Raw genomic sequence first — 14,612 nt, forward strand, 5'->3', positions numbered from 1 at the left:
TAAATGAACTATAGATCGTGGAGAGTCCACTACTATCCAGGCTTCAAGCGTCCAGTGGGAGTCATAGATGTTATCCCTATGGATAAGGGGAGACTACTTCCCCAGGTCTGTCACCCCAGCCAGACACGCAGCACAAAACTAGAGAAGAAAGGATAGATACCTGGACCTCCCTAGCTCCTCTCCTGAGGGCTGCACACTTTCTTCCCACCTCTATTCTCCTTCCAGAGTTTGGTCAGATCTGGGTCTTCCTAAACCAGTCAGACATACTACTGGCCACAAGTAGCACACTCTGTCCCTATACCTTCCTCTGCACACACCTTAAAGGTCCCTTCAGTCTCCTGAGTGTGCATCAAAGTCCTCCTCAAAGAAAGAAAATCCTTTCCATAACCCCCAAGGAATACAGAAAATGTTTTCTAGCTCATTGGCTTCTTCAATGTTTTCATCCCTAGAAAAGGTCAGAACCAGTCATGCCAAGAGTGACAGAAAACATATTTACTCTGAACTGCTCTGGTAAAATCTCCCAGGATATCCCAACTGGCTACCTCTTGCACATTTTTCCCTCTCCCACTTTCAGGAATTTCCTGTCTCCAACTCAGACTCTTCCTCCACTCGAGGCCCTGTCTCCGTCCTTGGGCTTTGGCCCCATTCAGACAGATCCTTAGCTCCACACCTGCCTTCATGTCCCCAAATGGGGTCCCTGTGAATATGCCATTCACTTTGGGGCCAAAACGAGTAAATAACACATTACAGAGTCTGCAGTATTTCAATAACTTGGCCATGACCTTGTTCCATGACCTGAACTTGCAGTCAGAGATCTCTGCACATTAACTCCTCAAAACTCAACCTGTGCTCCTCAGTCCCTTATGTAAAAAATCACCAGCCAGTATTCCAAGAAACCTGCACCAACAGCTTCTGTTTATCTCAGAACAGCAGTCTCTTATCCACTTGGATACTCGTGATGAGGAAAGCAATGACTTCCTGTGTTTCTACAAGGCCACTGTTGGTCTGGTTTGGAAACAGTGCTCGGATGTAATCCTCTTTCATAAAGGATGAAAATGAGCCCCACATAAGCTTTTCTTCAGCATCCACCTGCACCAGGTTCCATCTTCCCCCTTGTAAATTCATGCACCCCCAAAATGAAAGGGGCTTGCTTCTGGAAGCAAGAGGGGCAATAGAGGGGCTACTTGGAGAGCAGCAGGCTGCCACTCATGCTCATCCAGCCCCTGAAGCCACCCTGAGGGGTGATGGCTCTGCTTTTTCCCAGGCCTGGAATCTCCCGCTCCCATCCAAGCACACAGGGCCACCAGGTAGGACTAAGCTATATTATAATGCAGTATAGGTCTCCAAACACATATGCAGATTGTGTGGACTATTCCTGCTTCTGGCCTGGCAGGGTGCCAGCACCCAGTCTGCATGTTAGACCCTTGTGTTACCACCCAGGACCACCCTACCAATCTTTTACTTCTACTTTCTGCATACATCTCTTTCCCACCCTCTCCTCAACCAGTTCCCCTCAGGAGAATCTTGCCAGATATTTTCCCATCTATAAACTGAGGATATCATGCATACCTGTCCTCAAAGAATTATGCAAGGGTTAAATAGTGTGTAATAGTCTCTGAATAATGTCCCAAGGTAAGCAGTAAATAAATGCCAGTTCTTGTGACTATCCGAGTGAATTTACATCATGAGCACAAAGGTGTGCCCATTCCACTAGTGTTCACCTGAGCAGGGTCCCTGAAGTGGAGAATGTGGGGGCGATACTTGCTCCATCCTGACCCCAGCAGACCTGGACTCCAGCTAGTGAAAGCCCAGTGCAAGCCTCTTCTGTTTCCTCCTCTCGATTGTTCCCTTGAATTTCTTTTTGGAAATAATTTAATTTATTTATTTATTCATTTATTAATGCACTCATTTATTTATCTATTTCAGAGTCAGATATAGATAGAGACACATAGAAAGATGGTTTGCCAGGGCCTCCAGCCACACTGCAAATGAACTCCAGATGCATGTGCCACCCTGTGCATCTGGCTTTTACATGGGTACTGGGGCATCAATCCTGGGTCCTTAGGCTTTGCCAGCAAGTGCCTTAACTGCTAAGCCATCTCTCCAACCTCTCTTAAATTTCTATGGTATTCATTCCCTATTGCTCCTCGACAAAATTATCACAATCTGAGAAACTTCAAGACAACACATTTTTTAAGGTTTTTTGTTTTGTTTTGTTTTAATGAGGGGAGGAAAGGGAGACAGAATTGTCACACCAGGGCTTCAATCCACTGCAAAGAAACTCCAGATACGTATGCGACTTTATGTGTATGTGGACCCATGTGTACATGTACCACCTTATGCATCTGACTTACACAGGTTCTGGGGAGTTGAACCTGGATCGTTAGGCTTCACAGGCATGCCTAGCGTGCATTGGCCAGATGAGAATATCAGGTGGTCTGCTCTATTGCCCATCTGCTTATTTCCTTGGGTTGGAGCCTCTCATTGAACTCAGAGCTTCCCTGTCTGGTCAGACCAGCTAACCAGCAAGTCCCAGTGATTCCCCACCAGTCTCTGCTCCCCATAGAACTGGGGTTACAGGCATGATTTGCCATGCCCAGCAGCTTACACAGGTGCTGAGAAATTGAACTCAGGGTAAATCAGGACCTCTCGGGCCCTCGTGCTTGCATGGCAACTGCTCTTACCCACTGAGCCATCTTTCTTGATTCTGTCTGCACATCTCCCTACTGACTCAGATCTTCTACTTCTAGGAACCCCTGTGCTGGTATTGGACCCACTTAAATAATCCAGAATGATTTCTGAATTGCAAGATCCATTAACTTTATCACATCTGCAAAATGTTTTCTTCCACATATCATACATATCTCCAGGCCCCTAGAATGAAGACATGGACGTCATCATACAGCTTCCCACACTAAAGTAATGTACACAACCACAGAAGTGGGGCTACTCCAAATATCTGCTCTGTGTGGTTTGTATGAGATATATCCCCAAAGGTGCACAGGTTGGAAGACTGGTCCTCAGTGTGGTGGGGAGAGGTGGTAGGATCTCTAAGTCACAGAGCCAGGTAAGAGGTTCTTAGGTCATTGGGGCCATGCCATTGGAAGGGACGGTGGTATTTCTCATGGGATTCTGGTTCATTCTAACTAGAGAGTTGTTATAAAGGCCTGAGCCTAGCCCTACCCACTATCTCTTGCTTCCCATCTGGTAATGTCATCTCCCCTCATCATATACACATTGCTGCCGTAATGATGCCATTTACCATATGCAATGAGATCCTCACCAGAGCCAACTCAATGCCAGTGGTGTGCCAATGAACCTCCAAAATTATGGGCTAAATAAACCACTTTTCTTTTTAAAGCAAACCTGCCACGTGCATTTTGTAAGATTGATGAAAAAATGGACTTAATACACTGTTCCACTGCTACCAAAAGTGGAACACAATAGGAAGTTTCACATTTGCATCAAAAATTTATCTGAAGGGCTGGAGAGATGGCTTAGTGGTTAAGCGCTTGCCTGTGAAGCCTAAGGACCCACGTTAGCCAGATGCAGAAAGGGGCACACGCATCTGGAGTTCGTTTGCAGTGGCTGGAGGCCCGGGTGTGCCCATTCTCTCCCTCACCACCCTCTCTCTCTGCCTCTTTCTCTCTCTGTCTGTCACTCTCAAATAAATAAAAGAATAAAAAAAATTTTAATTATCTGAATATGGTGGACAAGCATATTGACAATATAAGCACAGAAGTGGAGAAGCCAAACATGGGGCTACCAAAATATCTTGTGTAAGAGATATACATGGTGGGCAGAAATAACTATTTTAGAGGAACAGTCAAAGAGACTGCAGAGACAAGATGGTAACTGAGAAGGTCCCTTGGGTGTCTGTTGCAATTGCCTCACTGGCTGAGATCGGAGAAGACAAATGTTTCACAACGAAGATGAGGAACCAAGATGAGGCCGAACCATCATAAATGTGAAGTGTCCATGCCCATCCAGTTTGAGATGTGACTCTGGGCCAGAAGGGAGAGAACAGCCTCAAATCTGAACAACTCTGTGAGTGACAGAAGTTCCTTCAAATTCAGAGTGATAGGTATCTAAGTCAGAAATGTCCCCTGACCTCTGGATAAGGCATGGCTCCCTATCTGTGATGATGAATGTGAATGTACGGCCCCATAGCATCAGCTGTGTTATTAAAATTGAGTTTGTAACTTCAGCCCCTAGCAGGCAGATTCCTGCCAGGAGGAGCCATGTCACTGGGTGCAGATCTGATTTCAGCCCAAAGGTGTGGGGAGAGCAGTTGTGAGGTAGATGGTCTGTGTTTCTTGCTGTTGGTGTTTGCTTGTTGCATGTGTTTCTCTCTGCTTAGACGTATGGAAGCAGCTGCTTCCACCAGTAATGGAACTTCCTCTGAATCTGTAAGATAAAACAACCCTGTTCTTCCCATAAACTGTGTCTGGTTCGATGTCCATCCTAGCCACATGAAGCTGACTGCAGCCATCTTTTGGTGTCACCACTGTTCTTTGTCCACAGCCAAAATGTACTGCTCACAGACAATGCCTGCTCATTTCTCCTAGGGGGTGTGGCTATTACCCTAGATGGTTGTGTGGATCCAGAGCCTGGGGTACAGTCTCCAAAGGTTCTAGCTACAGATGATCTGTCCCATGGTCTCAACTAGAATAATCTCTCTGCTCAATTCTGAGGGGTGCCTCATGCCAGACAACCTGATTCTTTACTCTCAGCTACATTTAACATGCCCCACACAATATGGAAACTTCCAGATGACATTTTTTCACACATAGTCCATAGGAAATTTCAGAGCCAAACATAGACCAGAGACCAGCAAACTATGACACTTGACCCAAATCTGCCCTGTGATTTTTATGAGCAGTTTTACTGAGCACACTACCCTCATTCACTTATCAATTGTCTGTGGCTGCTTGCCCACTGCAGGGGAGGAGCTGAGGGTTGAATAGTCATCACAGAATCCCAGAGAAATGATGTAGATAGTTCCCATCTGAATACTACCTGATGGCTCCTACATTATACTGAACAGTACGGACGCAAGACAGCCACCAGCCAGCGTCCTCGGGCTCTCCTTTGCCCATGTCTTCCTACCATGTGGAGCCTCAGGACCTCATTCTCAGGGGTCCAAGAAGCCTGTGCACCTCAGAAGCACTCTCTTTTAATTCATACCTTCCCTAAAGGGCATTCTTTTATCACTTCCTTCCTACTTCCTGGTCAGTGGTGATTTTCCTTCCATTATTCCATCCCTCCTATTGACACATTACTTGAAGAGAAAACCATTGCCAGGCCTTCTAGATTTGTTCCCAGTATACTAAGGAAAACTTTTTGGAACAAGATTCATTTTTCTCTTGCAACAAATCCTGTTTTCCATGGCTATAATCTCTCTAGAGACTCAAGAAAGTTAGCTCTGGGGCTCAAAGCTGAGTCATGAGCTCTTTGTTCTAGATAATACCTGCTCTTTTACTATAGCAATGAATGCCCTTGATTTAGTAAGAACAAGAGTTGCAGGATAACACTCTTTACAGGAAGAAAAATATGGGTCAATTCAAACGTTCATAAATATTTTCCTTCAGTGAGTAGAGTGAGGTCCAAAAAATTTCCATCAGGCAGTGGAAAATGAGGTATGGAACATGGAAAACTGGAGCTGGGCTCAGGAGACAACCAGCTGGAGTCAGGCTCAGCTAGCCAGTTGGACTGTGAGCAGCTCCCCCTGAGTTCTGCCGATGCAGAGTGCTTCATGGAACTGAGGAATAAAGACTACTGAATGCTGTGAAGAAAAGTAAGGACTAGTTAACTAACAGAGGAAACTCAGATCAGCATCACTGGGAGGAAAGACTTTAGAGGGGTATAATGTCCTATTCCACAGTCTCTATGGTCCTAAGGGTGTATTAGGTGTGGACCCCAGTCGCTCATACCTCTGGCACTTACAGCACAGCTCTGCATTTCAAAGGCCAAAAAAAAAAAAAAAAAAAAAAATTCACTACCTTTAATGAAGAAATGAACCTTCCACCTCTTCTGCCTCCAAAGTGAGGAGTCATGCCCCACAGCAGACGCTCTGTATCAGCACATGCTATTTCAGAAGAGGAACTCACAGAGGGCCAGTACACACACTCACGGTGAAACCTGCTGCTTTCCCCCAGCCACACCCAGACAGGGCTAAAACAGCCCCTCATTCATTCAAAGACAGGGACGAAAAAGAAAGCCCATCAAATACCTCTTTTAATCATCCCTGCAGACATCAAAGGACAAGCAAGAACTACCAAACAAAACCACAAAAGATGTGGAGAAAGAAACAGAAAAAGAGACCCTATAGCAAGCAAATAACTTCTCTTACCAAATTCTAATTAGGATGCTCAGGCAAAAATGAAAACACAAAGCATTCAGAAAATTAGAAAAATTCTAAGAAAAGCAGTACCAAATACGAAAGCAAGCAAAAAAAAGTATGATTTCTGTATAAAATAACATATTCTCTCCTTGTCTATCGCACCCTGTGAAGGTCTCTGGAGAACGTGGGATCACAGTGCACATCTTCAGCCAAGCCCGAAGGAATTGTACCAATTAGCAACTGATGCCGGCCTGTGCTAGGTCGGAGCAAAGCAGAGCAGAGGGCGACCTGTACCAACTGTCAAATTATTTACAGAAAACGTTCAGCATAATGGTTTGCACCTGGCGCCTCTCAATTTTTGTTACTGAACCAATTGATCGTGCAACCTGGTTTTGGCATCGTGACCAGAAAAGTAAAAATAATGCCTTCTCAGACATGCCTGTTGCTCCCAAGTGCACCTTGTGTGACAGACGAAGTGACCTGAGGGCTGTACTTGGGTAGCCTAGAGCCCTCTGATGCTGCACTTCTTTCCACCTGCTACCTCTGCCATGGTGCCCTCTAGTCAACCCGAGTGCAGGCAAACACTGTGCAAGTCTGGGCTCTGTGCTTCTTCCTGGAAGACGTGAGCAAGCATCTCTCCACCCAAGATAGGCACTGACAGCACACCAAAGAAACCCAAGTGGAGCATGGCAAACCCATGAGTTTGCTGAGCTTGCTTACAGGAATCTAGTGAGGGCGTTAGGTCATAAAGGATATGGGGACCCAGTCTTCTCTATCTCTACTTGCTATCCAGCCACAAGTTGAATAGGGTTCTGATGCCACATATGACCACAGCCATGATAACTGTGTCACCACAGACCCAAAGCAATGGACCAAGCAACTATGGACATCTGAATGTGTAAGTGAAAATAAAGCTTTCCTTTTCATAAATTAGTTATCTCAGGTGTCCTATTACAGTAAGAAGAGGTGACACAAGCAATTTCTGAGACCTCTTTCCTTGAGGGTCTTTCTCCTCCTCACCTCTACCATCTGGACCTACTCTCACCTGCCATCTCTGTTCCTGTCCTGCTCCCGTTGGTAGATATTCTCACCAATTTATGCTCAGGAGGAGGCTTTGCCCTTCTAGAAGGAAGAATTTATTGTGTAGTTCCAAGAGCCTCTAAAATGTGTCATGCATGCTTCCAGATCCATCATGCAGTGTGTGTGCTGTTCTCAGCTATATAAAAACCTTGAAGGATCGATCTTTCCAGTTCTGCCAGCTGCTCTTGGATGTGCCCATCCAGGCTGCCATTCCACTTGTAGGAGTGAGAGGTTCGCAATGATCTTGTTGCCGCTGGTATATGGCCCCTCTGCCCAGCCCTAGGACTCCCGAGGGCGCCTCATCACTTTTATTGAACATGTCATCCCTCATCTCTTCCTATGGCGGTCATGCTCATTGGTTTCATTTTCAATGTGAGTTTGGAGAAGAGTGAAAAATGATTCTGTCACGATGAATACATGCCCATAAAACATTTTCTGAAACCTTTAAGACAAGGGAAGATCAATGAAGAGACACATCATTTTCTTGAATTGGAAGATTTAATATGCTAGAACTCAGTACTTCCAGAATTGATCCATAAAGGTAATATGATTCCAATCCAAATACTAAGAAAGCCTTACGGGGAAGCAGGCATAGATATTTTCAAGTTTATATGGAAGAACACCATGGCATTTTTGAGGCAGAAAAACAGCATAGATAGACTTGCTTTCCCAGATAGCAAAACTCACTGCCAAGTTACCATAATGGAAGGAATGAGGTAAGAGCTTAAGGGATAGCTCAATGGCAGGGTGTTTGCCTAGCACTCTCAAGGCCCTGGGTTTAATATCCAATAGGAAAGAAGGAGGAAAAAAGGGAGGGAAAGGAAGAGATGAAGGAAGAAGGGAGAGAGGGAGAAAGAAAAGTCCCTAAAAGAGAGTTATGACAGAAAACTGAATAGAGTTCAAAACAGAACCACACTTTGGTAGGAACTCTGAATAAATAAAGATTCTCTAAAAATTCTATATGCAGAATAAATTCTGGATGAATAAAAACATGAATATAAAAATTTAAAAGACTATTTGTGTGTATTGTAATGATAATCCTCCTAATGAAGAAAAGCATAGAAATTATAAAAGCAAATACGGATGCACTTGACCAGGTAAAAAGTTACAAACATTTTCTATGTGGCAAAAGACAGCGAAAGCTAAGCTAAATAAGACAAAAATTGCAATGCATAATAAAGTAGCCATGAAAATCCAGATCCAATGAAAACAGATGTCTTTATTTTTCTATCAGATTAATAAAATTTTTCATAGGCTGGGAAGATGCTGCAACCATTAAAGGTGCTTGCTTGCAAAGGCTGCAGGCCCAAGTTTGATTCCCCACTACCCATGTGAAGCCAGATGCACAAAGTGGTGCTTGCATCTGGAGTGCATTGGCAAGCAAACAGCAAGAGGCCCTTGCACGCCAGTTCTTATTCATTCTCTTTCTCCTTTTCTTTCCCCCCCCCCTTCACAGATAAACTTAAAACTATTAGGAAAAAATGTTCAAGACTGATAATATCCCATGTCTTGAGAAGGTGGCCATTAGTACTGTCACCCAATGCTCCTATAGTTAAGAATGACGACAGTCTGTCCTGGCAAATAATCCAGCACTGCCTAACCAAACTGCAGGTCAGACTAGATCTGGCTGGCAATCCACTTGGGGGCTTCATTCTCAGAAATAAGCAGTGGAATCTAGAGAAGTAGCACCGATCATAGGGACACAGAATTGATATAGCCAGATGACTCCTAGCAAGAGAAAATGGAATGAATTGCAACAATTCACAATGTGGACTATTTTTTTCCCCAAAGAAAGGCACAATTCCAGGTTTATTTGCCATTAACAAAACATGAGCGTTCAAATGAGCTTCATATTTTTGAAAAGTTTATAACAACCAGTGCGGACATAACAAAGTCTTTTCAATATAATTAGTGGCATTAACTACAGCGGTTTTCATATTGTAAAATAAAATGTATCATGTTTGCCCATTAAAAGTTTTAAAATGGCCACCAATGAGAGCTGGGAGTATTCATTATACATATTAAAAAGAGAGAGATGTGGTGGGCTGGAGAGATGGCTTAGAGGTTAAGCGCTTGCCTGTGAAGCCTAAGGACCCCGGTTCGAAGCTCGATTCCCCAGGATCCACATTAGCCAGATGCACAAGGGGGCACATGCATCTGGAGTTTGTTTGCAGTGGTTAGAGGCCCTGGTGTGCCCATTCTCTCCCTCTCCACTCCCTCTTTCTCTCTGTTGCTCTCAAATAAATAAATAAATAAAATAAACAAAAAACATTTAAAAAAAGAGAGAAAGATGTGGGTGCAATAATCCTATTTTTGTACATTTTAAATGTTTTCATTTATTTGCAAGCAGAAAAAGAGAGAATGAGTACACCAGGGCCTCCAACTTCTACAAATGAACTCCAGATGCATGTGCCATTTTGTGCATTGGGCTTTAGGTAGGTACTTAGGAAACAAATCCAGGTCATTAATCCTTGCAGGCAAGTACCTTAATCATTGAGCCATGTCTCCAGAAACTTATTTTTATATTTTTATTTTACTTATTTTTCAAGGTAGGGTTTCCCCCTAGTCTAGGCTGACTTTTTTAAAGTTATGTTCTAATATAACTACACACACACACACACACACACACACACACACATATGAAGAGAGAGAGAGAATATAAACATATTCTAATATATTTTATAACAGAAAAGGAAAGCATGCCAGGACCCCATTAAATAACAATGGTAATATTGCTCACATATCAATACTGAATCAATGTAGAATGAAGAACGATTTTTTTCTATATTACTCACATTTTTCCTATGGCAACAATTATATATTTCTCTAGGTATATAAACAAAAAATTAGGTGGAGTTGCATTTAAAGGTAACACACACACACAAGTTAATTATCAAAGATCAGTTTCATCAGCAGACATAAGTGACAATGTGAATGATTTACAATGCACTTGTTGGATGCCCTGGGCATTAATAAAGTTTGAAAGAAAACAATGAAGCCACTCTATTAAAGGGTAAGGACCCAGGGCCAGCTCTGTCACACCCTGCCACCATGATGTGCTGCCTTATCACAGATCTAAATGTAATGGCCTGAAACCTTCAAAATGGTAAATCAAAATAAAACCTTCCATACATGTACAGAACCTTACATTTCCTCAACTTCTCCAGTGTACTGTACCCTCAAATTTCCCTTAAATTTTTCACCTTTCCAGTCTGTTTTGGGTTCTCCTAAGAAGCAAAGGACGTGAACTCACCAAGGCAGACTCCTTAACCAGTAGGCTTCCCTTTAACCTCCTCTGCATGGATAAGTCTGATGGTTAGATGCATAGTGTTTCTAAAGTGAGGTCAATTAAGTTCAAAGACATTTCTTAGCTCAGTCACCTTGGGGTAGTTACTCCCTCCTTACCTCAGCTTGCTCAGCCCAAATGACTACAATTTCTTGAGGCCACAGGCCCAGAAGGGAGACTGGCTCAACTATGATCAGAACAAGTGAGAAGGCCCATCCAGACTCAAAGTGAGGCAACATCCCCGGTGCACCAGAAGACACTGTCCACTGAGCTACCAATGTAATGAGCCACATCCCCCTGGAAGTCAGCTTCACATCTGACACACTGTAAGTGTTCATAAAGTGTTCTTTTTCGTACTATTATACATTCTTATAGAGAAGAGATGTTTTTACAATGTTTCTTCACCATGTACAAGCCACAAAGGACCAAGGATCAAGAAAACCAGACATCTTCATGGAGCAGCAAATCAGTCTTCTTTCAGAAGATTCAGTGAAAGCAGTGGACAGCCCTAAGCCCCACAGAGTGGATTCCCATAACAGCAGGCCACAGTAACCACCCACCTTAAATGAAAGACACCAGTGCAAGATCATATATTTGTTACTTTGTTGCTTTGAACAAATTCCTGACCAGAGCAACTTAAGGAAGAAAGGGGCTTAATTTTGCTTACAATTTCAGGGGGATACATTCCATCAAGCCAACATGGCAGCAGAAACAGGAGGCTGAGCTGGCCACAGCAACAGTCAGGAAGCAGAGAATAAGCAGGAAGTGGGGTTGTGCTGTAAAACCCTAAGGCTTGCCCTCAATAACCTACTTCCTCAGGCAAAATTCCAATTCCCAAAGCTTCCATAACCTTTCCAATGGGTGCCACCAGCTGGGGCTCAAGTGTTCACACACATGATCCAATGGGGGACATTTTGCCTTTAAACTACAACAGGTAGTTTCACCAACTCCGGGACTCAGAGGATGAGCATCCACAATCATCAGCCTTTCATATCCATAGGGGATTAGTTTCAGGAACATCCCTTCCTCCCCATGAAGACAAAAATCCATGCATGCTCAAGTCCCTTATGTAAAATAGCAGACTGATTACATATAGTTTGCAAATCCTCCTGTACACAGGAATCATATCTATATTTCCTGTAACATCTGTAATGCGATATAAATGATATGCAAATAGTTGCATTGTTTAGGTAAGAGTGACAAGGAGAAAAGTCTGTGCATGTTCAATACAGATGGTTTTTCTGAACAGTTTCAATCTGGAGTTGGTTGAATCCTTAGCTGTGGAAGCAGCTGATAGAGGGCAGACTGTAGAATTGGGGCAAAGAGCCCATTTTAGGGCTGGAGAGATGGCTTAGCAGTTAAGGTGTTTGCTTGCAAAGCCAGAGGACCTAGGTTCAATTCCCCAGGACCCACATAAGCCAGATGCAAAAGATGATACACACATCTGGAATTCATTTGCAATGGCTGGAGGCCCATTCTTTCCCTCTCCCCTGCCCCAATAAATAAAAATAAAATATCAAAAAAAGAGCACATGTTACCATTGACAACCACACTAACATGCATCACAGGAATAAACCCCCTTTCTGCAAAGGGTAAAGACAATGTGTGAAAAACAGTATATACTGTATTGAAAGACTCTCAAGAGTTGGAAATGTAAATTCAGTGGCAAAGCACTTAAAAAAAAATCCCTGAGTTTGATCACCACCATAGAACACAAAAGAATTTTAAGGGTACTTGTAGCTAATTAAGTTTGAAAATTGAAAAGAAACCCAAGAAAAAATAAATGGAAGGATGGAAGATATACCCTTGGCATGTAAGCACTTTGTGGTTAGTTCAGTTCTGTTCTCCAGGGCTCCGAGAAACGTGTGCACATACCACAACCTCATGGAATTACTCTGAATTATGGGAAGTTAGAACAAATAGCTTGTTTTGTTGAAGAGAATAACATTTGAGACCCAAACTGCATTGCTGTTTTATGATATTTAACCCTTGAAACAGAAATGTAGTGAAGATGCATTAGTCCACATAAATGGTTTTCTGTTGAGGTTTATTATAAAAAGGCAGTTTTTCTTGCAAACCCTTGGGAGTTGGTGCTGAGGATCAGAAGGCAGGGAGAGGCTCAGAAGTGCAGCCAATTCACCAGTCTGCCACCTGTAGGCTGGTTCCAGCAGACAGAACCCAATATCCACTAGACAGATATGAAAACAATGCATATTAAATATCGCTAAAAACTGAGCAACAGATGTGTGCAGACTATATATAGGGGCGTATTTGAATCATGGCTCCCTGGCGGCTGCCTCCCACCTCCTCTCGATTTGCACACGGGGAGCTATGACCACACAGTCTGCCGTTCCTATTCAGTTCTCCAAGACTGGACCCCTAATCTGATATAAGCTTTGAAAATTAATACCTCCATTAGGATGATCAACCACACCTGTATTGATCCCTGTTTCAAAAGCAGTTTTGCTGGGATCTCATTTTAAACCAGACCAGGAACTTACGAGAACAAAGGCCATTACAAACTAAATAAATAAATAAAAGCAAAGCTGGACTGATTTTTTTTAAATTAAAAAAATGAAGAACAAATAGCAAACATTAATTACAAAGGGTTGGTTTGTGTTTCTGTAGGTGGTATTCAAACATACTGAATTGCAAGAAGTCTGTGCACGCATTTCAGCACCATAAACCAAATGTAGTGAGAGATGTCAAGAGTTCTCCCAATAAGCGCATGTCTATAAATTCCTGCTCCGCATCTATCTTTCCTATAGTCCTGTACCTCCATTCTTTACCAAAACCAGACAGAACGTTAAAAATTAACTCGGGACAGGGATCTGTTTCATAGAAATTTCCTAGTGTCTTCCTCTTCCAGGGCTTTATTACTCACAGGCTTCTCTGATGGGTGGGCAAAAACCTGAAAATCGGTCCGGAGTTCAAAACACACGCCCCCTCCCGCCCCCCAGATGCTGGGTATCGGCCGCCTGCTCCGTCCAGCCGGATCGTTCTGAGCAGACGCGGGAAACGAGTGGCCAGAGCGGTCCACTGGTCCCAGCCGCCCACCCTGACCACCTGACGGTCCGTGGCTGCCGTGCGCCCCCATCCGAGACTGATTCCACCTCTCCACGTCCGCAAGAAGCCACTTGGCCGGCTTCGCGGGGTCCGCGGCGTGCGCAGCTCCCGGGGACCTCAAAACCGGACGCCGATCGCTGCCCACCTTGGTGGAGCAGGCGGGGCGCCTGGCTGGTTTCCTGTAAGAAAAGTAACTCCGGGGATCGGATGGCTAGAACAGGGACTGCGAGGCGAGTTCGTCCCCGGAGTTCCTCTGCCCAGAGTTTTGAACTGTGCCCCGTGCCGCAGGCCCGGAGCGCTCGCACCCCAACTTAGCATCCCCGCGACCGCAGCGCCCCGCGTCACCGGTCCGCGCCCGCGCCTCGCCCTTGCTCGGAGCCTCGTCCCCTACGGCCAGCGGTCACTCACCGAGAAGCCGGCCCAGAAGGGACAGGAGTGGCGGACGCGGGCCGAGGTGGTGAGCGCCAGCGCAGCGAAGCTGACAGCCACGATGAGACATCCGAGCGCCATCTGCGTGGCCCCGAGCGCCAGCACGATGCGGGAGCGGCCCGGGCACTGGCGCAGGCGGGACAGGCTGCGGGGCAGCGCGGCGGGGCGCGGCGTACGGGGACCGCCGGCAGGAGGCATCGCGCCCGCCGGGCGCCCTCGCGCCTCGCCTCGCCACGCTCCCACCGGCCGGCCGGTCGGGGCGCGCGCCGCCGCTCCTCACTCCCGGTCCACGGCGGCAAGTTGCGCCGGGCGCGGGGACCGCCTCCCCGCCGGCCGCGAAGGCTGCGGCGGCTGCGCGCCGGGAGCGAGCCGGACGGCCTGGGGAGCCGGGCGCCCGCAGCCCATGCC

The 14,612-nt window shown here is 45.2% G+C and overlaps 1 protein-coding gene across 1 annotated transcript in view; it reads right to left on the reverse strand.

The window, feature by feature from the left end:
• The window catches only part of Fam189a1 (family with sequence similarity 189 member A1), a 455,203-nt gene extending 440,801 nt beyond the window's left edge, over nt 1-14,402 (reverse strand). The window contains exon 1 of the mRNA XM_012948679.2: nt 14,184-14,402. Within this exon, the coding sequence (XP_012804133.2) occupies nt 14,184-14,402 (219 nt within the window). The remainder of the gene's footprint in view (nt 1-14,183) is intronic.
• Between the last annotated feature and the right edge of the window lie 210 nt (nt 14,403-14,612).

Source organism: Jaculus jaculus, chromosome 3 (assembly GCF_020740685.1).
Source record: "Jaculus jaculus isolate mJacJac1 chromosome 3, mJacJac1.mat.Y.cur, whole genome shotgun sequence".
Lineage (NCBI taxonomy): Eukaryota > Metazoa > Chordata > Mammalia > Rodentia > Dipodidae > Jaculus > Jaculus jaculus.